The following is a 27,412-nucleotide window of genomic DNA, read 5'->3' on the forward strand; positions in this document are numbered from 1 at the left end:
AGAGTTTCTATTTCTTTAGATTAAGGTAATAGGATCCCTATTTCAATATGTATCCATTATTTCCCTAAATACAATACTTGATATTAATACTATATTAAATATGGCTATAACTTTAGGTAGATTAGAATATGGGAAAAGACAAAAATAAGGGATAAAATGAAGGCAGCAGAAAGAACATTAAATTTTAAAAACTGTCATATGAAACATGTAAACATAAGCTTTCATTTTACAAGTTTAAAAGGAATGCTTTATAACCTCACAAAACCCAAACAGTTTAAATTTTACTTTTTTTTTTTTGAGACATCATCTTGCTCTGTCACCTAGGCTGGAGTGCCATTGCATGATCATAGCTCACTACAGCCTCAGTCTCCCAAGTAGCTAGGACTACAGGTCCATACCACCACATCTGGCTTTTTGTTTGTTCATTTTAATACTTTTTGTAGAGATGGAGTCTTGCTATGTTGCCCAGGCTGGTCTCAAACACCTGGCCTCAAGCAATTCTCCCACCTCTGCCTCCCAAAGTACTGGGATTACAGGTGTGGGCTACTATGCCTGGCCTGTAATTTAAATTTTATATCAACAAATTTTCAAACTATAATTACAGTTAGAACCAAAATTAATGTCAAATGTTTAAGGAAACAAATTTCTTTCAGGCCTGGCCTATTAGGTATTAAACATATTTGTAATTTTTTTTGTTGTTGTTTTTTTGAGACACAGTCTTGCTCTGTTGCCCAGGCTGGAGTGCAGTGGTGCAATCTCAGCTCACTGCAAGCTCCGCCTCCCAGGTTCACGCCATTCTCCTGCCTCAGCCTCCCGAGTAGCTGGAACTACAGGCACCCGCTACCATGCCTGGCTAATTTTTTTTTTTTTTTTGTATTTTTAGTAGAGATGGGGTATCATCATGTTAGCCAGGATGGTCTCAATCTCCTGACCTCGTGATCCGCCCGTCTCGGCCTCCCAAAGTGTTGTGATTACAGGCGTGAGCCACTGCACCCGGCCCTGTAATTTCTTATATTTAGTGAATAGGGCACAACTTTTTTTCATTTTCGATTTATTCCTCCAGTAACCAAGCAACTAGAAGCATTAAACCAAATACTAGAAAACAAAACCCAGTATATAATTTATATCTAGTTCTGAAACCTTTTGAGGTCACGGGTCACATCTATCATTTTGGTTTCCCCATTGTGCTGTAAACATACAGTAGACAATGTTTTAAAACTTCAACTGATCTTATCCCACCCAAACATCTCCAGAACCCTAAAGTTAAAAGGAGTTAGCCTCCTGTAACAATTTGATGCATTAATATTAATTGTTAAATGTTGAGCTTACTGTTTAAAATAATTTTCTGGTCTCTTGCAATAGTGAGAAAACAAAGGGAAAAGATTCCGAGTCATATCAAACTGCAGCTGGGCTGCTCCTCCTTCATTGAAGTGATTAGCAAGAATTATCTGAAACAAAGAATAATTCATTTAATGCTTGTCTTTATTATCACAGCCCAAAGACAGTCTATTCTTACTTACTTCTTGGTAGATGTATACATCCAGCTTCTCTACAAGCATTTGCCAGAAAATTTTAAATAAGGAGAAACAAAGCTGCTGCTCCAACTGAAGTAAATGGTCTCGTAAAGTCAGCAGTAAGGGGCAAGCCGAACTGGACAGGGACATCACTGCCTGCTCTGACTGAGATGGCAAGGACAACCATCTGGAAAAAACACATTTTTACCAAAAAATTTTCATTGGTTTGTATTTTTAAGGTTTTTAAATCATTTTAAATTGGAGGAAGTGTTCTAGGGCATTTTGGATAAGAAAAAATACACAGTCCAACATTAAAAGCTCTATCAGAAAATAAATGTACCTGTATTTTATATTTTTACTCTCAAATACTCTTTAATATGGGGATATTTTGGAAATATCCCCAAATTTTAATATGGGGATTACCAATACAAAGCAATTACAATTTAAATGTCACTTAATTTTTGCATTTTATGTAGTTTTTGTTTTGTTTTGGTTTTTGGTTTTTTTTTTTTTGAGACAGAGTCTCGCTCTGTTGGCCAGGCTAGAGCCAGAGGGTTCAAGCAATTCTCGTGTCTCAGCCTCCCAAGTAGCTGGGATTACAGGTGCCCACCACCACGCCCAGCTAATCTTTTTATTTTTAGTAGAGACAGAGTTTCACCACGTTGGCCAGGCTAGTTTCTAATTCCTGCTCTCAAGTGATCTGCCTGCCTTGGCGTCCCAAAGTGCTGGGATTACAGGTGTGAGCCACTGCACCCAACCTGATTTTAGCATTTTAATTAAGACATCAGCTAATATTATGCTCTGATTTTTAGTAAAATCAGGACGAATAACAAATTTTTGGCACTCTGTGTGGCAGGGACTACACTAGGACAAAAAGATACTGCTTGCTATCAAGGATGAAAGTAACACAGGTGTTCACAGTGAATGGTAGTGGGATAAACCACAACAAAAGTATGCAGAGTACCACAGGTGACTTTACTTTGCAAAATGGGAGACAGGTTAGGCTATTCAACCCCATATCACACACTATCCTATTAATATATTTACAAACAGCTAAATTATAACCAGTTTATTCTGATTAAGAATGTCAGCGAGCCAGGTGTGATGGCTCACACCTGTAATCCTAGCACATTGGGAGGCCGAGGCAGTGGATTGCCTGAGGTCAGGAGTTGGAGATCAGCCTGCCAAAATGTGAAACCAGGTCTCCACTAAAACTACAAAAATTAGCCAGGTGTGGTGGTGCATGCCTGTAGTCCCAGCTACTTGGGAGGCTGAGGTGGGAAGATCACTTGACCTCTAAGGTGGAGGCTGCAATGAGCCGAGATCATGCAACTGCACTCCAGCCTGGGTGACAGAGTAGGACTGTCTTGGAAAAAAAAAAAAAAAAGTCCAAGAACACATTTTAGAAAGATTTCCAACAATGAAGTTTAAAGTACATAAGGCCAAACCAGGTTCTATCTAGACACCTTGGAAATCTGACCACATATACCATCTTTAACTTTTACCAAACTGGTATTAAGAGCTGACTTACATAGACGACATACCTTTCTTTTTTATACAATTTTGCAGCATCTTTAACTTCTCTAAAAACATGGTCTACTTGACGGGTCAACATATCATGCTTTAAACGCTCTAAGAGGTTAATCATGTCATCAAAGACGGAGCTCTCCATAGAGGCTAGCTGTCCCAGCTGCAATTTACTCAGAGTATTATTCTCTGCAAACACCTCCAGTGCAGCCTGTTGAAGTTGTAGAAAGAACTGAAAGCAAAAACATGTTAACACATTAACATACTTTTTTTTAAAAACAGCTTGAAAGAGAATTCATATATCATACAATTCACCCATTTAAAATGTATAATTCAGCTGGGCACGGTGGCTCACGCCTGTAATCCCAGTACTTTGGGAGGCCAAGGTGGGTGGATCACCTGAGGTCAGGAGTTCAAAACCAGCCTGGCCAACATTCCAACATTGTGACACCCCATCTCTACTAAAAATACAAAAATTAGCTGGGCATAGTGGCATGTGCCTGTAATCCTAGCTACTCAGGAGGCTGAATTGCGTGAACCTGGAGGGCAGAGGTTGCAGTGAGCTGAGATCGTGCCTCGGCTAACTGCAACCTCTACCTCTACCTCCTGGGTTCAAGCAATTCTCCTGCCTCAGCCTCCTGAGTACCTGGGATTACAGGTGTGTACCATCACGTCCGGCTAATTTTTTTTTTTTTGTAATTTTCATAGAGATGGTGTTTCACCATATTGGTCAGACTGGTCTCAAACTCCTGACCTCATGATCTGCCCACCTCAGCCTCCCAAAGGGCTGGGATTACAGGCATAAGCCACCACGCCCGGCAGTACAAGTTTTTATGTGGACATATGTTTCATTTCTCTTGGTATATACTGAAGAGTGGAATTGCTGGATCTTATGGTAAGTCTATGTGTTAACAGTTTGAAAGGCTGCGCATGGTAGCTCATGCCTGTAGTGCCAGCACTTTACGAGGCTAAGGCCAGAGAATCATTTTATAGTGAGACCTTATCTCTAGAAAAAAAATATTAGCTGAGTGTGGTAGCCACAGACCTGTAGTCCCCGCTACTCAAGAGGCTGAGATGGGAAGATTGCTGGAGCCCAGGAGGCAGAGCTTGTAGTGAGCCGAGATTGGGCCACTGCACTGTAGCCTGGGTGAAAGAACAAGATCTCATCTCAGAAAACAAAAAGACAGTTTGAGGAACTGCCATACTGTTTTCCACAGCAACTGTACTATGTTACATTCCCACTAGTCAATGTTAAACTGTTTTGAAATGGAACAATCTCAAGACATATTAACCAGAAAAAGCAGAAGAGTCTGCATAGTATGTTACCACATGTTGACATACACACACCAGTATTTATATAAACAGCTTTAGTAATATGTATAAGAAATTGATCAAAGTGATTGGCTTTAGGGAAGATTAGAATTAAGACTTATTTTCACTATATATAGTTTCAATATATACAGTTTTGTGGCTTTTGAATTTCGTATCACATGGATTACATATAGTGAAAAATATTTTTCTCTTTCAACTTCTGTGTATGGTAATCACGAACTTAACAAAAAAAAAAAATGACACTATCAGCCGGGCGTGGTGGCTCATGCCTGTAATCTCAGCACTCTGGGAGGCCGGACAGGTGGATCACCTGAGGTCAGGAGTTCGAGACCAGTCTGGCCAACATAGTGAAACCCCATCTCTACTAAAAATACAAAAATTACCTGGGCATGGTGGCGGGCGCCTATAATCCCAGCTACTCAGGAGGCTGAGACAGGAGAATTGCTTGAATCTAGGAGGCAGAGGTTGCAGTGAGCCAAGATCGTGCCACTGTACTCTAGCCTGGGCAACAAGAGCAAAACCCTGTCTCAAAAAACAAAAAAAAAATGACACTATCTACTTGTTTTTTTATTTTTTGAGATGGAGTCTCGCTCTGTCCCTCAGGCTGGAGTGCAATGGCGCGATCTCGGCTCACTGCAACCTCCACCTCCCTGGTTCAAGTGATTCTCCTGCGTTAGTCTCCCGAGTAGCTGGGACTACAGGCGAGTGCCACCACACCTGGCTAATTTTTGTATTTTTAGTAGAGATGGGGTTTCACCATGTAGGCCACGCTGATCTCGAACTCCTGACCTCAGGTGATCCGCTCGCTTTGGCTTCCCAAAGTGCTGAAATTACAGGTGTGAGCCACTGTGCCTGGCCTTGTTTTAAATAAAATTAAAAATAATTTTTAAATGACACTATCATTAAGCATTTAAGCATAAAATTAACTATAAAGGTCTGAAATTTTATTTTTCCAAAATACAATTAACAGAGGACTAAATAAATCACCTTGCCAAGGTTATTTTTTTTTAAACTCTGAATAGCATTAGGCCATGAACACAGCATAATAAGCCATATTAAGGTCATCAAACATTTGGCTAGCCTTGATGGCCAGGCACGGTGGCTCACGCCTGTAAACCCAACACTTTGGGAGGCCGGGGAGGCAGATCACTTGAGGTCTGAGGTTTGAGATCAGCCTGACCAACATGGTGAAACCCCATCTCTACTAAAAATACAAAAATTAGTTGGGCATGGTGGCGCACACCTGTAATCCCAGCTACTCGGGAGGCTGAGGCAGGAGAATCACTTGAACCTGGGAGGCAGAAGTTGGAGTGAGCCAAGATCACACCACTGCAATCCAGCCTGGGTGACAAAGTGAGACCCTTTCTCAAAAAAAACACCAAAACAAAAAACATTTGGCTACACTTGAAATGTTTTCTTAAGAATTTTCAGTTGCTTTTCTTTTAAAGTTCTTGAAATAAAACTACACAAAATTTTAAAAACCAAAAGCCATTTAGAACTCTCCCAAAGATTTCATGGATAACGAACAAACCATAAAATCTTGTGGTTAATTTTTTTTTATACATTTACTATTAAAATTCAGACTACCCAACATGAACTTAGATCATCTCTATCTTTGTCTCCCCCCATCTCCCTCTCTCCTTCCGCCCCCTATCTTTTTGCATGGCAATGTGTCATGGGCATCAACTACTTTTACATGGCCAGCAATTTTTCCCCTTCTTTTAACAGTACCCCAATTTTCCTTTGGGGAACCACTTCTTCCCTAATCTGAGACAATTTAGGTGGTGTCAGCCCTATCCTTTGGTGCCAGGGATGCACACTTAACTTGGTAATACCATGCCCTGCCTGCACTAGTGATTGTTCAGAGATGGACATATGAGAGGCATCTTGTATCAGAGAAGCAGCACTCTTCTTTTGAGATTGCAGAAGGACCACATGAGCCTGGAACCACCTGTGGCCACATGTCCAGAGCCTGCCTCAGAGCAAAACCAGAAATGGACAACTTTAGAACAGCCACGCCTAATCCTTTCAGAAAGTTAAATTCCTCACCTCCCATATCTCACCCCACACCCCAACTTAGGCCAGTTTGAATCTGGTATCTGTCATCTACAACGGAAAAATTCCTAATTCTGCATGGCTGCTTATTTCAGCCTTGGCACAATCTGGTAACCAGCAGACAGTTATCGGTAGAGAACCTGAAACAAATGGAAAGTGAATCCTGTTCATTCTTTTTCCTTTTTCTAATTACGCAATACAAAGTTTTAATAATTTTTACTTATACAGTATTCACTGGCTGAAGGCCTGTGAATATGATTAGGTACGGTTTAAGACAGGGAATTTGCACCATATAGTTTTTTGAAGTGGGTTTGCTCTTGTCCCTTGAGCTGTAGGTCACAATGGCTTAATCTTGGCTTACTGCAACCTCCGGTTCAAGCATTCTCCTGCCTCAACCTCCTGAGTAGTAGCTGGGATTACAGGCCGCCACCAGCTATTTTTTTTTTTTTTTGGGGACTGGGGGAGTCTTGCTCTGTCACCCGAGGCTCTAGATGCAGTGGCACAATCTCGACTCACAGCAACCTCCATCTCCCAAGTACACGCAATTCTCCTGTCTCAGCCTCCCAAGTAGCTGAGACTACAGAGGCACTCCTGGTATGCTAGCTAATTTTTTGTATTTTTAATTTTAGTGGGGTTTCACCATCTTGGCCAGGCTGGCCTCAAACTCCTGACCTCAGGTGATCCACCCGCCTCAGCCTCCCAAAGTGCTGGGATTACAGGCATGAGCCACCGCACTTGGTCAGATTTGTACCATAATAACCATGCTAGTACACAATTCATTCACAACTTGAACAATCAACTCTGAAATTTGATTATTTCTCTGCTGACAGAGGACCTAGTTAATTCAGCATGAGATTATACGTTTTCTAAGGGTAGGGATGATGGCTAATTCATCTTTCTTTTTTTTGTGGGAGGAGACAGGGTCTCCGTCTGTTGCCCAGGCTGGAGTGCAGTGGTGTGATGAAGGCTCACTGTAGTCTCAACCTCCCGGGCTCAAGCAATCTTCCCACCCCAGCCTCCCAAGTAGCTGGGACCACAGGGCATGCCTGCCACGCCCAGTTAATTTTTTTTTTTTTTAATTTTATGTAGAGACAGGGTCTCCCTATGCTGCCCAGGCTGGTCTCCAACTCCTGGGTTCGAGTGATCTTCCCACCTTAGCCTCCCAAGCAGCTAGGACTGCAGGGGTACACCATCATGCTTGGCTAATTTTTTGTATTTTTTGTAGAGATGAGGTCTCGCCATAATGCCCAGGCTGGTCTCAAACTCCTGGGCTTAAGCGATCAGCCCACCTTGGCTCACAGTGTTGGGCTTACGGGTGTGAGACATCGTGCCCAGTCATCTTTCTTAACAGACTATAGCACCAAGTAAAGCAGCTGATGATGTTCTACAAATGATTTCATTGAAGAAAAAATTCTGGCACAAGAGTCAAGAATAACAATTTGTTTCATATTACTAAAAATGCTTAGCAGAAAATGGAGCTGTGGGGGTGCTGAGAGAATACTTACTTAAATTAGAAACACAACACATAAAAATACAAAATGAATGCATGTATGCTGATTAGCTGACTTTATTTTTTTTTTGAGATGGAGTTTCGCTCTTGTTGCCTAGGCTGGAGTGCAATGGCGTATTCTCAGCTCACTGCAACCTCTGCCTCACGGGTTCAAGTGGTTCTCCTGCCTCAGCCTTCTGAGTAGCTGGGACTACAGGCATGTGCCACCACGCCCGGCTAATTTTTGTATTTTTAGTAGAGACAGGGTTTCACCATGTTGGCCAGGCTGGTCTCGAACTCCTGACCTCAGGTGATCCACACGCTTGGCCTCCCAAAGGGCTGGGATTACAGGCATGAGCCACCACTCCCAGCCTGATTAGCTGACTTTATAAACAAATTGATTACCCTCTATCTTATAATCATACTATGAAATAATTATTTTCCTTGCTCAGCAGAATGATATTATGCACATGGATTTCAGTTAACATCTTTATAGGAAAAAAGCTTTAACTAATTAGTAAGTCCCAGACAGAGTACAGATAAGCATAAACTATGATTGTATTTATCAGGTTTTTATCTTGTTTATATCTATGATTAGTATATTTATTGTATTTATTTTTGCCCCCTATTTATTTGGCTTATTACCCTGGATTTAAAACAAAAACGGTTTTGTTTGGCTTTTTCTTTCACATTAAAATAGGTATTATGAGGAATACATTTTCTTCTATACAATGCTTTAGAAGTAACCATACATTTTTGTTCTACATATAACAAAATGTACTATATAGTGCGTTAATTGGTATACTACAATTTTTTTCCCAAATTCATAATTTAAAATGTCATGTTTTCAAGACTTCCTTCCTAATCCAGGCATTTAATGTTTTCACATGTCCATGTTTGAATATATTTCATTTCTGCTTTTATTTCTTGTTTTATTGCATTAAGATTTGATAACGTACAGAAATTTTAAATTAATTTACCTTGTCCATCTTTGTGACTCATCTGGACACACTTGAAAATTGTATTTTTCCCTATTTTTTTTTTTTTTTTTTTTGAGACGGAGTCTGGCTCTGTCGCCCAGGCTGGAGTGCAGTGGCCGCATCTCAGCTCACTGCAAGCTCCGCCTCCCGGGTTTACGCCATTCTCCTGCCTCAGCCTCCCGAGCAGCTGGGACTACAGGCGCCCGCCACCTCACCTGGCTAGTTTTTTGTATTTTTTAGTAGAGACGGGGTTTCACCGGATTAGCCAGGATGGTCTCGATCTCCTGACCTTGTGATCCACCCGTCTCGGCCTCCCAAAGTGCTGGGATTACAGGCTTGAGCCACCGCGCCCGGCCGTTTTTCCCTATTATACTGTGGAATTTATCACCAACCTTCAGTTAATCAATCTAATTATTTAACTTTACAATTTTTTAATTCTCACTTTACCTATCACATTCTAATAGTATATTTTTGTCTTTAGTGAAAATTGCATTTGTCTTGTTTACCTTCCTGTTTTCATTTTATGACACAATTTTTTACATTTTTAATATTTCATATTAAAATTTTCATAGTCATCAGATTTATTCAGTACAGTTAGTTTCTTTAATATTTAATGTCTATTCTACTTTAACATTTCATGGTCATCCTAGTTCTCTGTTTATGCGTTCTGTCACGAAATTTACTTTATGGGACACCTAAATTGGTATAAACCTAAGTTGATTTTGAACAATGAGTCTTTTTTTTTTTTTTTTGAGACGGAGTCTCGCTCCGCCGCCCAGGCTGGAGTGCGGTGGCCAGATCTCAGCTCACTGCAAGCTCCGCCTCCCGGGTTCACGCCATTCTCCCGCCTCAGCCTGCCTCAGCCTCCCGAGCAGCTGGAACTACAGGCGCCCGCCACCTCGCCCGGCTAGTTTTTTTTTTTTGTATTTTTAGTAGAGACGGGGTTTCACCATGTTAGCTAGGATGGTCTCGATCTCCTGACCTAGTGATCCGCCCGTCTCGGCCTCCCAAAGTGCTGGGATTACAGGCTTGAGCCACTGCGCCCGGCCGAACAATGATTCTTAACCTAAGGGTACCCTGTTCAAGAAGGGAGTTCTGAAGGTCCTCTGAGATGATGTTAATATCTAAAACATCTAAAAGAATTCATCTGTCTGTGGCGAGGTTATAAAGGCTAATTAGACTTTTGTTTGGAAGCATCTATTGGAAAATCTGGTTACCAAAAGTCCTGACAGCCAGGATATTCCTTGAATTAATAAAAAGAGTAAAAATAAATTACTACTTAATAATTATAGTAAGGCAGATCAAATGTGTCAGTAGGTTTGATTAATAATAATTAGGCAGACCAAATCATGTCAGAATCCGCATGGAGAAGGGAAGGGTTGGTAGAATCTGGAAGAAAAGGTCTTATGGTATTTGTTAACTGGACCCAAGGTTTTTATTTATGGATTTATTTAAAATATACCCTCCAATAAATCAGTTGATTTTTTCAGATACAATCATAGTTTTGTTTTTTTTTTTTTTTTGAGACGGAGTCTCGCTCTGTCGCCCAGGCTGCAGTGCAGTGACCGGATCGCAGCTCACTGCAAGCTCCGCCTCCCGGGTTTATGCCATTCTCCTGCCTCAGCCTCCCGAGTAGCTGGGACTACAGGCGCCCGCCACCTCGCCCGGCTAGTTTTTCGTATTTTCAGTAGAGACGGGGTTTCACCGTGTTCGCCAGGATGGTCTCGATCTCCTGACCTCGTGATCCGCCCGTCTCGGCCTCCCAAAGTGCTGGGATTACAGGCTTGAGCCACCGCGCCCGGCCTGTGTTTTTTTTTCTTCAGGAGTTCTTACCTTTTAGAGATACATACTAATATATATCTCTATATAAAAATATTACCATGAAATATGATATCTGAGATCTGCTTCAAAATAATTAGGTATGGGGTGGCAGAAGAGAGGTTTAAATAAAACCAAATTGGTGTAAGAAGTTGAGTGAGCCGGACATGGTGGCTGATGCCTGTAATCCCAGCACTTTGGGAGGCCGAGGCGGGTGGATCACCTGAGGTCAGGAGTTCAAGACCAGCCTGGCCAACATGGTGAAACCTCGTCTCTACTAAAAAAAAAAAAAAATTAGCCCAGCGTGATGGCGAGCACTTGTTATCCCAGCTACTCAGGAGGCTGAGGCAGGTTAATCCCTTGAACTCAGGAGACAGAGGTTGCAGTGAGCTGAGATTACACCACTGCACTCCAGCCTGGGCAACAAGAGCAAAACTCTGTCTCAAAAAAAAAGAGGCTGAGTGGTCGCCACACTGAAGTTCATTTTCCTGTTCTATTTACTCATGCATATATTTGAAAATATGATACACAAAATGTTAGTTTCTTATTTTTATATTTTCATGTTTTCTAGAGATTGTGTCTCACTATGTTGCGCAGGCTGGTCAAGAATTCCTGGGTTCAAGTGATCGTCCCACCTCAGTCCCAAGTAGCTTGGACTACAGGCATACGTCACCACACCTAGCTAATTTTATATTATTTTTTATTTTTTGGAGAAATGAGGTCTCCCTATGTTGCCCAGGTTGGTCTCCAACTTCTGGAGTCAAGTATTCTCCCATCTCACCCTCCTAAAGTGCTGGGATTAAGAGCTTGAGCCACTGCACCCAGCCAAATAGATTTTTAATGTATGAAACAATTAAAACTTTAAATGTTTCTTCCTATTTTCATGACTCTTTATAATTTGTCATGTTTTCAAGACATTCAAGAGGTACTAAACGTTATTCTTTCATTTTCCTTAAAGTCCTGGATTGCTTTTGACATCATTATTTAATCTTAGCTTTTCCTGTGACTGCAATTACCACACATGAATATTTCCAAGTATGGTTCACTCTATAAACAATTATTTCACGAAAGGCTTGCTTATCCAATGATTAAAAACATTAAAATATCAGGATTATTTCAGTACTTGAGATTTGATTGAGAAAAATGTGTATTTTAATTGTACCTTCTAATTATGGCACTATGGTTCTGTCTAGCATGTTTATTTTGCTTGCAATAGATTAAACATTTCGCAAAGTATTAATAAAATAGTTTGAGCTAGTAATATATTACTTAATATAAAAGCATATTAACTCACAACATTGTCAGCCCAATCTGCTAGTACTGTTGAGATGTAGTTCACAGCATTAAGAATTGCACAGTATCGAAAGCCAAGGGAAGCTCTAGTCTCTTCTTTCATCACCTGTGTTAATCGTATCCTAAAATCATCTACTAAGTCCTTCTGTAACTCCAGGAACTGTAGCTTTCGGGAAGCTGTGGGAAGATTTTTATACCTGTCTGTGGAAAAAGTTATTAAGACATATGAAGGTTTTGGTACCATCTATGATATACTTACAAGTTTTCCCTACTGTCCTGCTTCAGTGCTTTTGTCAAAAATCAATTGACCAGTCAAATGCGGATTTACTTCTGAGCTCTCTTAAGGATATGAGTTTCAAAAGTATATGTTTGCCAAAACTCATTCAACAGTACACATAAGATCTGCATATTACAGATCTGTATGTAAAGTATGCCTCAAGTTTTTTTAAAAGGCAAATGAGAAAATTATATATAAAAATGACAGTTTTGGCCAGGTGCGGTGGCTCACACCTGTAATCCCAGCACTTTGGGAGGCCAAGGCAGGTGGATCACCTGAGGTCAGGAGTTCAAGACTAGCCTGGGCAACATGGCGAAACTCCATCTCTACTAAAACTAAAAAAATTAGCCGGGCGGTAGTGGCATGTGCTTGTAATCCCAGCTACTCAGACTCTGAGGCAGGAGAATTGCTTGAACTTGGGAGGTGGAGGTTGCAGTGAGCCAAGATGGCACTACTGCATTCCAGCCTGGGAAACAGAGTGAGACTCTGTCTCAGGAAAAAAAAAAAAAAAAAAGACAGTTTGTTCAACAAATAAACAGTTTTTTGTTTTTTTTTTTTAAAAAGAAAGAACTTGGATAAATTAAAAGATACACATTTAAGAATTTATAGGCAGTTGGCCAGGCGCAGTGGCTCACACCTATAATCCCAGCACTTTGGGAGGCTGAGGTGGGCGGATCACGAGGTCAGGAGATCAAGACCATCTTGGCTTGCGACCATCTTGGCTAACACGGTGAAACCCCATCTCTACCAAAAATACAAAAAAATTAACTGGGCGTGGTGGTGGGTGCCTGTAGTCCCAGCTACTCAGGAGGCTGAGGCAGGAGAATGGTGTGAATCTGGGAGGCAGAGATTGCAGTGAGCTGGGATCGCGCCACTGCACTCCAGCCTGGGTGACAAGAGTGAAATTCGTCTTAAAAAAATAAATAAATAAATAAAATAAATTTACAATTGACATGATGAGAGGTCTGAAATTTTCTTTAAAATACTCCAGAAAAAAAAAAAAATTGAGGAGTAAAATATAACAGAAAAGTGATAATTGCTTTAAACTTTGGTAATGGGTACCTGAGAGTTCATCATATTATCCTACTTTTGGGTATGTTTGAAAATTTTCTGAATAAAAAGTTTTTAAGAGACACATGAATTTTCCTTAATTTTTTTGTCTTAGTGTTTTTCATATTTTTCTTATAGTTAAAAATACGGAATTATGGCTGGGCACGGTGGCTCACGCCTGTAATCCCAGCACTTTGGGAGGCCAAGGCAGGTGGATCACAAGGTCAGGAGTTCAAGACCAGCCTGGCTAAGATGGTGAAACCCTGTCTCTACTAAAAATACGAAAATTAGTTGGGCGTGGCTGCAGGCGCCTATAATCCCAGCTACTCGGGAGGCAGAGACAGGAGAATTGATTGAATCCAGGCAGCAGAGGTTGCAGTGAGCCGAGATCACACCACTGCACTCCAGCCTGGTGACAGAGTGAGACTCCGTTTCAAAAAAAAAAAAACAAAACTAATTACTGACTGGGCTGGAATGATACTTCTTCAGGTTATCAGACAAGCCTAAGAAATGGACAGGCTGGTGGTCTATGAAGGTGAAGAGGGCCAAGGATGGTGGCAATGAGGGTCCAGTGGCACCTGGACAACAAGCAGGCCCACAAGGGGGCAGCGTGATTGGCTAAAGACCAGTGAGGGCCAGAGGATGCTAGGCTACCCTCCAGCCAGAGAATCCCTGCACTATAACAAAAGTTCCTATTACTACTCCAATCCTTAAAATTACTTCATTATTTTACTCTCTTCTGCAATCTTTGATAAATCAAGATCAAGAAAATATTAAAAATACAGGCCAATCACCATTTACTGAAGACACCTAAAAAGCCCAACAGCAAGACAGTTTGGATAATAAAATTAATTCTTATTTAATTGTTTTTGTATAATTATTCAGGAAGTTTTCCTTCATGTATACCAATGTTTAAATCCTTAAATTAATAAAAACCCCAAAGTTAGAATATTGTGTTAGCTTTCTACCAATATAGAAACTGAATTTGAAGATAACAACCATCATATAATATTAATTTGCTGAGCCGCTTATTTATTGATTACTTTATTGACGGAGTCTCACTCTGTCACCAAGGCTGGACTGCAGTGACGCGATCGTGGCTCACTGCAACGTCTACCTGCCATGCTCAAACAATCCTCCCACCTCAGCCTACCAAGTAGCTGGGACTACAGGCATGTATCACCACACCTGACTAATTTCTGTACTTTTTGGAAGAGAGCAGGTTTCACCATGTACCCCAGGCTGTTCTCGAACTCCTGGGCTCAAGCAATCTGCCTGCGTCAGCCTCTCAAAGTGCTGGGATTACAGGCATGAGCCACTGCACCCAGTCTACTGAGCTATTTTAAAAAGTACCATGTGAAAACAGTACTTTTAAAACAAAGTCATATCTTAAAAGACTTATACTTACCAGTTATAACCAAGAGTAGAGTCATAAAAGTTTCTGCACAATCTGGAACTTTCATTTCATCCACATCAGTGATATCCTTATATTGCGATACCCAGGCAGCTTCTGATGAAAGCATTGAGTCCATTTTTTGAAGAGCAACTGATAAGCAGACAAAACGATTATGTTGATTAAGTAGTTACAGTCATTCCTAATTATTCAACTTGTAATTTTTTAGGAATGATGGCTTTTCTATAAAAAATAAACAAACCTATAATCTCCCATTAGTTGTACTAAATTTAACTTACTTAATGCTTTAAACAGGATACTTTACTCCCACCCCCAAATTTTGAAAATAGTTATGTTGACTAGATAAGCTACAGTCAGAAAGATTCTATTGGCCAGGCACAGTGGCTCACACCAGTAATCCCAGCACTCTGGGAGGCCAAGGTGGGAGGATTGCTTAAGTCTAGGAGTTCACAACCAGCCTGGGCAACATAGCGAAACCCCAACTCTACAAAAAATACAAAAAGTAGCCAGGCACGGTTTGCATACACCTATAGTCCCAGCTACTGGGGTGGCTGAGGCAGGAGGATCACCTGAGCCCCGGAGGTCGAGGCTGCACTAAGCCATGATCAGCCCACTCCACTCTAGCCTGGGTGACAAAGTAAGACCCTATCTCAAAAATAAAAAAGTAAAAAAACAAAATACTCTGATACTTTGGGAGGCCAAGGCAGGCGGAATACTTGAAGTCAGGAGTTCCATACCAGCCTGGCCAACATGTTGCAACCCTGTCACTCCTTAAAAATAGAAAAATTAGCCAGGCATGGTAGTGCGTGCCTGTAATCCCAACTACTCAGGAGGCTGAGACAGAAGAATCCCTTGAACCCAGGGGGTGGAGATTGCAATGAGCTGAGCTCGAACTACTGCACTTTTATCCTGGGCCACAGAGCAAGAGTCTGTCCCAAAATAAATAAATAAAATGAAAAATTCTATGATAAAATCTATAAAACAATTAAACACCCCACTGGCTTGACTATTCCACTCTAGAAACATGTAGAGTGTAATTCCAGGAAAAATGGAAGTTTCATGTGAAGTAAAGAAAATATTATCTCTGAAGGAAACTGAAAACCCTGACAAAGAAAATTTCAGATGGCTCTAGTCCTACTCAGAACTGGAGAAGAAAAGTATTCAAAAATGTATATTCACAGAAACAGACATATCTCCCCACCCTCTGGCTACATCAGCACTTACATTTTCTCTCCACTGTCAACCATCTCTGAAAACAGGTTTCCTCTGACAGAATATGCATACAACTAGCAAAAGCGCCAGGATAGCCATGAACACTGTGTAGCTCCCTCTCAAACAACAGTACTTCATCCACCAAATGACAGAAGAGATTGTCATCATACAGCAGACAAGGAATATCCGTGGCTAACTTCTCAAGAACCAGCATCATAAGGCCCCGAGAAAATTCAAGCTAAAAAAATACACAAACATGAGGTATGTAAATAAAAAGTTATCCATGCACACAAACAGTTCTAAAACAGAAACACGACTGAGTCTCTTACCCTTGCATTTACCAAAGAGCCTACTTTGTCTAATATTGGCTGAATCTTTTCATCCAAAAATTGAGTATGGTTTCCAATCCACATAAGTACTTGAGCCAAGTACCATTCTGGCTAAGGAAGGAGGAAAATAGTTTGAATTCGTAAGTCATTCCAATTAGAAAGTTACAATTACATGAGTCTATTTAATTGTATATGCACAACACTTACAAAATTAGTTGAAAATTCCTGTATGTAAGAGCACAATTTCTACTCTGAATTTTAAACTACTGAAAGGCTTAATAATCAAATGTTTGCCAGTGTACTCCCAACAAATTTCAATAATGTGACTTAAGTCAATAAACTCATAAATTTACAACGCCATATATATTTAAAATCTAACACTTCGGCCGGGCGCGGTGGCTCAAGCCTGTAATCCCAGCACTTTGGGAGGCCAAGACGGGCGGATCACGAGGTCAGGAGATCGAGAGCATCCTGGCTAACACAGTGAAACCCCGTCTCTACTAAAAACACAAAAAACTAGCCAGGCGAGGTGGCGGGTGCCTGTAGTCCCAGCTACTCAGGAGGCTGAGGCAGGAGAATGGCATAAACCCAGGAGGCGGTGCTTGCAGTGAGCTGAGATCCAGCCACTGCGCTCCAGCCTGGGCGACAGAGCAAGACTCCGTCTCAAAAAAAAATAATAATAAAACCTAACACTTCAATAATATGTAAAATCATGAGTATTACAAAGAACTAATGGCCTAAAAATTATTTTTTGAAATAGCATTTGAAAATAATTTCAATATTATTTTCTTATGGTTTTTATTTTCAAAAAGTAAATTAAGAAAAAATCTGCTAGTCTGCATTACAAAAACTACATGTTTTATACAGGTTTAAGGGCAGAAATACCAAGTGCATGCCAGGCGCGGTGGCTCACGCCTGTAATTCCAGCACTTTGGGAGGCTGAGGTAGGTGGATCACCTAAGGTCAGAAGTTCCAGACCAGCCTGACAAATATGGTGAAACACATCTCTACTAAAATTACAAAAATTAGCCCAGCATGGTGGCATGTGCCTGTAGTCCCAGCTACTTGGGAGGCTGAGGCAGGAGAATTGCTTGAACCTGGGAGGTGGAGACTGCAGTGAGCTGAGATCACGCCACTGCACTCCAGCCTGGGCGACAGAGACTCTGACTCAAAAAAAAAAAAAAAAAGAAATACCAAGTGCTTAATATTTGCCTTGCTTTTTTTATTTGTTTTGCAATGATAATTCAGCAACATCTGATGCCCAAGAGCAGAAATACCATATTTTCCTACAGTATATGAACACAACTCCTCAATTGTATGTATGAAGAGCAGTGACAAAACAGGAATTTAGCCCTTTAGAAAAAAAAACAGAAATGTAAAGAGTCAGATTTTAACTTAAACCAGCAAAAGTATAGAAACTCTAACATTTGTTACTAATAAAAACCAAGGACAAGAGCTGGCAAAACACACCTTGCTTAACACATTAGTCTGCCGGTTCCCTCTGAAGTGATACCTGAACCTCTTCTGAAGAGGAGTCAGCATAATCTGGATGGGCAGGATGACAGAAGGGGAGGCAGGAAGAGAGTATTTTTCTGGAAGTTGCTTTGGCTCAGTAAGTAATTCATCTCTGACATAATCAAGTCAAGGAAAAAGAATCAAAAGCATACCTAATATCCACACACACATATGTATGTATACATACACAATAAATTTTTTCAACAAATGTATCAGATACTCAGTAGAGTTAATTATGATGCAAATAATATGTAATATAACTTTATATTGAATTTACATTCAGTTAAAAGTCACAAAAAGCCAGGCATGATGATAGTGACTCATGCCTGTAATACCAGCACTTTGGGAGGCTGAAGTAGGCGAATCACTTGGGCCCCTTCACAGGAATCTGAGATGTGCCTGGGCAATAGACAAAACCCTGTCTCTACAAAAATTAGCTGGGCATGGTGGCACTTGCCTGTAGTCCCAGTTACTCAGGAAGAAGAGGTGGGAGAATCAATTGAGCCTGGGTGGTCAAGGCTGCAGTGAGCCGTGACTGCACCACTGCACTTCAGCCTGGGTGACAAAGTGAGACCATGTCTTTAAAAAAAGCACACAAATGGGCCAGGTACGGCCAGGCGCAGTGGCTCACGCCTATAATCCCAGCACTTTGGGAGGCTGAGGCGGGCAGATCACAAGGTCAGGAGATCGAGACCATCCTGGCTAACACAGTGAAACCCTGATTCTACTAAAAATAAAAAAAATTAGCCGGGCGTTGTGGTGGGTGCCTGTAGTTCCAGCCACTCGGGAGGCTGAGGCAGGAGAATGGCGTGAACCCAGAAAGCGGAGCTTGCAGTAAGCTGAGATCGCACCACTGCACTCCAGCCTGGGCAACAGAGCAAGACTCTGTATCCAAAAAAAAAAAAAGGGCCAGGTGCAGTGGTTCTCACCTGTAATCCCAGCACTTTGGGAGGGTGAGGCGGGTGGATCACCTGAGGTCAGGAGTTCGAGGCCAGCCTGACCAACATGGAAAAACCCTGTCTCTACTAAAAATACAAAATTAGCCAGGCATGGTGGTGCAAGCCTGTAATCCCAGCTACTCGGGAGGCTGAGGCAGAAGAATCACTTGAACCTGGGAGGTGGAGGTTGCAGTGAGCCAAGATCACACCACTTCATTCCAGCCTGGGCAACAAGAGCGAAACTCCATCTCCAAAAAAAAAAAAAAAAAAAAAAGCACAAAAATGGTATCAGAATTAATCTATAAATCTTTCCTAAAATAGTAACAAAAAAAATTCAAGTATCATTTGATTAAATTCACGCTATGTTACTAAGGTTTCCTCCCAATTGCCCATTTGTTCTATTGCCCCAAGAGACCTTTTTGTGCTATGAACTAGGATCAGTCATGTATCTCGGAACTCTTCCTTACAGCCCTCACACCCACACGCAATTCACTTTGCAAGAGTATAGTCCACCACTCAGTGGATACTTACAGACCAAGTCCAAACACAGGATTCTTATTTGGCTTTCTTGGCCACTTTGAAAAAGTTTTACTCTCCAGCCACAAACCCATTCTAGAAAAAAGAAATTTTAGTAAGTTTTCAACTGCAACAAAGATACGAGGTTTGTAGTTTCAAAAGCTGACAAAACAGTGTCTCCAGGTAACTGTACATCTCCGGGGCACTGGCAGGTCGACTTAAGCCAACAGTTTGTGATTGAGGGGGTGCAATGAATGGCCAATGAAGCTGTGCTAAAATTTCCTCAAAATCACTGCAATAGAAAAGCAACACATACATTTCAGTACATCACCAAACGATCACCAAATACCCATCGGAAAGCAATTACCACAAAATATGGGTAAATTCCCTACCTTGTAAGCTTGTCCTTGAGAATTTTATGCCAGAATTTAACTGTGGCTCTCATGAAACCAAGAAGATGAGTACAGGATGATTCCTGAAGCTTGATGTCAAGTTCTGCCATAGACACTAGAGTGGAGGCTGCCTCCGGTACATTATTGGTCATCAGATATTGCTGAATGTTGTCACTGTAAACAAAGTAAAGCAATTTTTTTTTCTTTTGAGACAAAGAGTCTCACTCTGTTGCCCAGGCTGGAGTGCAGTGGGAAGATCTTGGCTCAATGCAACTTCTGTCTCCTGGGTTCAAACAAGCCTCAGCCTCCACAGTAGCTAGGATTACAGGTATGCACCCCCACGCCTGGCTAACATTTTTGTATTTTTAGTAGAGACAGGGTTTCACCGTGTTGGCCAAGCTGGTCTTGAACTCCTGACCTCAAATGATCCACCTGCCTCGGCCTCCCAAAGTGCTGAGATTACAGACGTGAGTTACCGTGCCCAGCCTAAAGCAAATTTAAAGAACAGATTGCTCAGAATAATTTTAAATTTGGAAAAAGTGCTTTTTCTTCATGTTTTATATAAAGTTACATCCAAGGGAGAATGAAGTACCACCCTAAGGTAGCCTTTGTTTTTTAACAAAGCACCACCCTGAGGCCTTTTACCAAGGCCTCCCCAGGAGCCTATAGTCCTCTACTACTTCTGCATTCTTCTATGAGCAGCAGCCTCAGCCTATGTTCAGGACACCTCCCGGGACCTTTCCCTTCCTACTACTCCTGAAAGGCCTGTTTTGTGTCATCTTCCTTTGGGCACCCCTCATTTCTGACAAATATGCCTTTTACAGAAGTCTTCAGTATCTTAATCCAAGGGAATAATGTGGTAGCATCTGGTAAGGTCAAGTATGATGGTCTTCAATTGTTACCGACTTTGCCCAGCTGAACTTGATTTCCCACTTCAAAGAAATATAATTCCAGGTAGGGCATGGTGGCTCACCCCTGTAATCCCAGCACTTCGGGAGGCCGAGGCAGGCGGATCACGAGGTCAAGAGATCGAGACCATCCTGGCCAACATGGTAAAACCCCATCTCTACTAAAAATACAAAAATTAGCTGGGCATGGTGGCACATGCCTGTAATCCCAGCTACTCAGGAGGCTGAGGCAGGAGAATTGCTTGAACCCGGGAGGCGGAGGTTGCAGTGAACCAAGATGGCACCACTGCACTCCAGCCTGGCAACAGAGTGATACTCCGTCTCAAAAAAAAAAAAGAAAAAAAGAAAGAAAAGGAGGCCGGGCGCAATGGCGCATGCCTGTAATCCCAGCACTTTGGGAGGCCAAGATGAGTGGATCACCTGAGGTCAGGAGTTTGAGACCAGCCTGGCCAACTTGGTGAACCCCCACCCCCATCTCTACTAAAAATATAAAAACTAGCCGGGCGTGGTGGTGGGCATCTGTAATCCCAGCTACTCGGGAGGCTGAGGCAGGAGAATTGCTTGAACCCAGAAGACAGAGGTTGCAGTGAGCTGACACGGTGCCGCTGCACTCCAGCCTCAGCAACAGAGTGAGACTCCATCTCAACAACAACAAAAAAAAAGAAATACACAAATATTACAGAAGAATTTCAAATGTACAAACACAGAATATAAGAGTACTGCTTTTTTTTTTTTTTTTTTTTTTTTTTTTTGAGACAGTCTCACTCTGTCACCTAGGCTGCAGTGCAGTGGTACAATCACGGACTATGGGTCCTCACCACCAAGCCTGGCTAATTTTTTTTTTCTTTTTTGAGACGGAGTCTCGCTCTGTCGCCCAGGCTGGAGTGCAGTGGCCGGATCTCAGCTCACTGCAAGCTCCGCCTCCCAGGTTCACGCCCTTCTCCTGCCTCAGCCTCCAGAGTAGCTGGGACTACACGTGCCCGCCACCACACCCAGCTAATTTGTTTTTTGTATTTTTAGTAGAGACGGGGTTTCACCGTGTTAGCCAGGATGGTCTCGATCTCGACCTTGTGATCCACCCGCCTTGGCCTCCCAAAGTGCTGGGATTACAGGCGTGAGCTACCACGCCTGGCCTTTTTTTTTCTTTTCTTTTAACAGAGATGGGGTTTTGCCATGTTGCCCACACTGGTCATGAAATTCAGAGCTCAAGCGATCTGCCCACCTCAGCCTCTCAAAGTACTAGGACTATAGGCATAAGCCACCACGCCTGGCAGGAGTACCGCTTTCAAGGAAGGAATGAAATAGATTTCCTCACAACACTAAAGCATTAATGACATTTACAGCATAGGAAAAGCTAGAGAAACAAGGTTCACTCAGAGTGATAGTGCTATGCTATAGTATCCAAGAAACAGCTAATATAAGGATGCTAATTCTAGCAAGAAGGAACTACTTTAAAAAAAGGACGATGTACATCAGAATAAAAACAGGCCATTATAAAGAAATGTAGAGATGAGAAAAATCCCAGAAGCTCTAAAGGAAAGCTGGAAATGAAAATATCATCATAAAAGACCTCAGGGAAATAGCACAGTATTAAAGAGAGAAAAATAAATGTGCTTTACCTGCTTATGAATTTGATCCCTATTTCTAATACAAATCCCTCGGCATATTTCCCTTATAAACAATTCAGATACCTGAAAAGTTTATCAAGGCCAGGTGCAGTGGCTCACGCCTGTAATCCCAGCACTTTTGGAGGCCAAGGCAAGCATATCACTTGAGGTCAGGAGTTCGAGACCAGCCTAGCCAACATGGTGAAACCCTATCTCTACTAAAAATACAAAAATTAGCCAGGCGTGATGGCATATGCCTGTAGTCCCACCTACTCGGGAGGCCGAGGCAGGAGAGTCGCTTGAACCCGGGAGGCAGAGGTTGCAATGAGCTGAGATTGTGCCACTGCACTCCAGCCTGTGCGACAGAGGAAGATTACGTCTTAGAAAAAAAATAATAATAATAAGATAAATAAAATAATTTTTTAAAACAGAAGAAAAAAGAAAAGGTTACCAATAACCATACCCCTATTTTAGTTAATCTATTACTCTGGCTACTACAAGAATGAGGATTTCAAATAACGTATTTTACTTAATAAAGTTATTAACATTGCCCCTTGCTGGTATTTCCTTTCTGAGGGACAAGGAGAAATGCAGTAAAATAAAGCAAGGTTTAAAATTCCTTCACTGCAAATAATTTACCTAAACAAGAATGAGATGCTTTAAAAAGTAAGCTTTTTAATCAATTTCTGGAATCAACACTACAATCTTAGGCATATCACTTTATATGTAAAACCCCCCCTATATGCAAAACAAAGTGTTTTTTTTTTTTTTTTGAGACGGAGTTTCACTCTTGCTGCCCAGGCTGGAGTGCAATGGTGCAATCTCAGCTCTCTGCAACCTCTGCCTCCCGAGTTCAAGCAATTCCCCTGCCTCAGCCTCCCGAGTAGCTGGGATTACAGGCGTGCGCCACCATGCCTGGCTAATTTTTTTTTTTTTTTTTAATTTTTAGTAGAGACAAGGTTTCACCATGTTGGTCAGGCTGGTCTCCAACTCCTGACCTCATGATCTGCCCACCTCGGCCTCCAAAAGTGCTGGGATTACAGGTGTGAGCCACCCAACCCGGCCTAAAAACAAAGATTTCTATATTACACTGATGGGTAAATTTTTTTTAATTTTGGGAAATATATGCAAGAAAAAGAAATACATAACATATCCATAACAAAATAATATTAGGTTTATTAACTATGATACATTTGAAACACGACATTAAGACTCTTGGATGACTTTTCTCCCTTAGGTTTTCCAGGGAACATTAATGGTTGCTGACAGCTGCGCAGCAAGTACTAGTTAAAACAACACAAGGATGGGGGGACCTTATCATCTACTAATCTAGGTGGAAATGCTACTTCAGGTTGTTTGAAAGGCAAAACTAGATACAGCTAACCACCAGTGATAGGTGCTCAACTCAACAAGAACTAAGGTCAAGCCTTACTTCCTTTTTTGTTTTTCCCACCCAGAGGTAGCAGAACTCTTGTTATTCATCCAAGAATACTGTGTAGCTCTTATGATTCCCACTGAAAAATATTCAAATTATAAAGAAAGCAATTCATTTCATTAACTGACCAGTTCTAAAAATTAAATAGGAATACCTATTACCAAACTGTGTGTTTTATTAATTCGGCATTACAAAGAATAGTTTTTATCATGTATTCATAATCCAACTGTAAGACTTAAAAGTTTGGTTGGGCGCGGTAGCTCACGCCTGTAATCCCAGCACTTTGGGAGGCTGAGGCTGGCAGATTGCGAGGTCAGGAGATCGAGATCATCCTGGCTAACACGATGAAACCCCGTCTCTACTAAAAATGCAAAAAAAAAAAAAATTAGCCAGGCATGGTGGCGGGCGCCTGCAGTCCCAGCTACTCAGGAGGCTGAGACAGGAGAATGGCGTGAATCCAGGAGGTGAAGTTTGCAGTGAGCCAAGATGGCACCACTGCACTCCAGCCTGGGTGACAGAGCAAGACTCCATCTCAAAAAAAAAAAAAGACTTAAAAGTGTAACGTACTTACATTACCTTCTTCCAAATGCTAATTAAACTCCCTGAAAAGTTTATGTTCACTCACAATAAAGGAAAAGAATCATTATCATAACGCTATTTTCATAACAACTGGTAAAATTATATTATTATAATCTTTAACTCAATTATTTAATGGCACACGTGTACTCTCTAAGACAGAAGCCTCAAAGGAAAATAGTAATTACGAGAACAAAGAGGCCCATTTTACCTTAGTTCTTCAATCTGTGAAATCCATTTAAGGTAAGCAAGATGACGTTCGATCTCTTCAATTTGGCTAATCATGGCTCCAAGATCGTCCATCCAGGGTTGTGCAGTCAGCAAATGACTGTTAATGGCGCTGAAGAGATGAGTTTCCTGCTCCAGAAACTGATTAAGAAATCGCTTTGATTCTTCTGCATTTTTTAAGGCACTTTGAATTCTTTTAGGAATTTCTGATGAAATTGTAAGTACCTGACCACAATTTTTAAAAAGAAAGAAAGAATAGCAGCAATCAGATAAAATTTTCATAATTTTTTTTTTTTTTTGAGAGGGGATCTCACTCTGTTGCCCAGGCTGGAGTGCAGTGGTGCCATCATAGCTCACTGCAGCCTTGACTGCCTGGGTTCAAACAATCCTCCCACCTCAACCTCCCCAGTAGATGGGACTACATGTATACACCACTACACCTGGCTTTTCTTTTTTTTTTCTTTAAATAGAAACAAAGTCTCACTATGTTGCCCAGTCTGTATGTAACCTTTTTTCTTAGTTCATTCCCTTCAAAATACACATTTGTTGTAACAGAACTGAAAATCATCCATCAACACCTTCAAAAAAAAAGTTTGATTTCTTCATCCTGTACCAATCAAACCCAAACATAAAATGCTGTTTTATACACATATAAATATCAGGAAGAAGTATGCCTTTGTGTTGAAAACAATAAGTGAAGCAAAAAAATAAAAATTAAATTAAAAATATATGCATACATACATGTATAGGAAGGGACCTAATACACTGGCCTCCAGTAAGCATCTAGAGGTCTACCTCCATAGGCTCAGCAGAGGATCCAGCTAGAGAAAACTTACTTTATTTTATTTTTTGAGACAGAGTCTCGCTCTGTCGCCCAGGCTGGAGTTCAGTGGCATGATCTCAGTTCACTGCAACCTCCGCCTCCTGGGTTCAAGTGATTCTCCTGCCTCAGCCTCCTAAGTAGCAGGAATTATAGGTGTGTGCCATCACGCTCGGCTAATTTTTGTATTTTTAGCAGAGACAGGGTTTCACCATGTTGGTCAGGCTGGTCTCAAACTCCTGACCTCGTGATCTGCCCACCCCAGCCTCCCAAAGTGCTGGGATTACAGGCGTGAGCCACCGCGCCCAGCTGAGAAAATTTATTAATACATGCTCTACCTACTAAATATTTTCCTTCAAAGCAAACCAAGGGCTGGGCATGGTGGCTCACGCCTGTAATCCCAGCACTTTGGGAGGCCGAGACGGGCGGATCATTTGAGGTCAGAAGTTCGAGACCAGGCCGGGCGCGGTGGCTCAAGCCTGTAATTCCAGCACTTTGGGAGGCCGAGACGGGCGGATCACGAGGTCAGGAGATCGAGACCATCCTGGCTAACACAGTGAAACCCCGTCTCTACTAAAAATACAAAAAACTAGCCGGGCGTGGTGGCGGCGCCTGTAGTCCCAGCTACTCGGGAGGCTGAGGCAGGAGAATGGCGTAAACCCGGGAGGCGGAGCTTGCAGTGAGCCGAGATCGCGCCACTGCACTCCAGCCTGGGCGACAGAGCGAGACTCCGCCTCAAAAAAAAAAAAAAAAAAAAGAAGTTCGAGACCAGCCTGGCCAAGATGGTGAAACCCCATCTCTACTAAAAATACAAAAACTAGCCAGGCGTGGTGACACACACCTGTAACCTCAGCTACTAGAGAGGCTAAGGCAGGAGAATCACTTGAACCAGGAGGAGGTGGTTGCAGTGAGCCGAGATTGCACCACCACACTCCATCCAGCCTGGGTGTCTGTCACTCTGAGCGAGACTCCTCAAAGAAAAAACAAAAACAAAAACAAAAACACTGCAGACCAGGCACGGAGGCTTACGCCTGTAATCCCAGCACTTTGGGAGGCCAAGGTGGGTGGATCACAAGGTCAGGATTTCAAGACCAGCCTGGCCAAGATGGGGAAATCTTGTCTCTACTAAAAAATAAAAAAAATTAGCTGAGCATGGTGGCACACGACTGTAATCCCAGCTATTTGGGAGGCTGAGGCAGAGAATTTCTTAAACCCAGGAGGCAGAGGTTGCAGTGGGCTGAGATTGCATCACTGCCCTCCAGCCTGAGTGACAGAGCGAGACTCCATCTCAAAAAAAAAATGGAAACAAAGATCTCATTCTAACAGGCTGGGCATCTATATTTTGCCAACACCCCCAGGTGATTCTGAATTAAGGCCAGGCTAAGAACCACTGACTTGATGAGACGATATCCAGGCAATGCCTTTAGAAATGGCATTTACTGGCCAGGTGCGGTGGCTCACGCCTGTAATCCGAGCACTTTGGGAGGCCGAGGCGGGCAAGTCACTGGAGGTCAGAAGTTCGAGACCAGCCGGGCCAACATGGTGAAACCCTGTCTCTACTGAAAATACAAAAATTCGGCCAAGCACAGTGTTTCATGCCTGTAATCCTAGCACTTTGGGAGGCAAAAGCTGGTGGATTACTTGAGGTAAGTAGTTTGAGACCAGCCTTGCCAAAATGGTGAAACCCTGTCTCTACTAAAAATACAAAAACTAGCCGGGTGTGGTAGCACATGCCTGTAATCCCAGCTACTCAGGAGGCTAAGGCAGGAGAATTGGTAAACCCAGGAGGCGGAGGTTGGTGAGCTGAGATCCCGCCACTGCACTCCAGCCTGGGTGACACAGTGAGACTCTGTCTCAAAAAATAAAATAAAGTAAAATAAATACAAATACAAAAATGAGCTGAGTATGGTTACGCATGCCTGTCATCCCAGCTATTTGGGAGGCTGAGGCAGAAGAATCACTTGAACCCAGAAGGCGGAGGTTGCAGTGAGCTGAGATCACACCACCACACTCCAGCCTGGGCAACAGAGCAAGACTCCATCTCAAAAAAAAAGAAGAAGACAGAAAATGGCATTTACTAAATGAATTTTTCTTATAGTATATGGGAAAACATATACAAATACTAGTCATCAGCAAATACAAAGAACATCATAGAATAATTTCAATCAACAGTGATTAGATACTTAT

The 27,412-nt window shown here is 41.9% G+C and overlaps 1 protein-coding gene across 1 annotated transcript in view; it reads right to left on the minus strand.

Annotated features, from left to right (window-relative positions):
- The window catches only part of RINT1 (RAD50 interactor 1), a 37,385-nt gene that overhangs the window by 1,044 nt on the left and 8,929 nt on the right, over nucleotides 1-27,412 (minus strand). Inside the window, 11 exon segments of the mRNA XM_003896446.5 lie at nucleotides 1,330-1,448; nucleotides 1,521-1,701; nucleotides 3,059-3,273; nucleotides 12,010-12,209; nucleotides 14,744-14,881; nucleotides 15,974-16,199; nucleotides 16,291-16,401; nucleotides 17,761-17,917; nucleotides 19,402-19,551; nucleotides 19,652-19,825; nucleotides 24,389-24,630. Coding sequence (XP_003896495.2) covers nucleotides 1,330-1,448; nucleotides 1,521-1,701; nucleotides 3,059-3,273; nucleotides 12,010-12,209; nucleotides 14,744-14,881; nucleotides 15,974-16,199; nucleotides 16,291-16,401; nucleotides 17,761-17,917; nucleotides 19,402-19,551; nucleotides 19,652-19,825; nucleotides 24,389-24,630 — 1,913 coding nt within the window.

The sequence above is a fragment of the Papio anubis genome, chromosome 4 (genome assembly GCF_008728515.1).
Source record: "Papio anubis isolate 15944 chromosome 4, Panubis1.0, whole genome shotgun sequence".
NCBI lineage: Eukaryota > Metazoa > Chordata > Mammalia > Primates > Cercopithecidae > Papio > Papio anubis.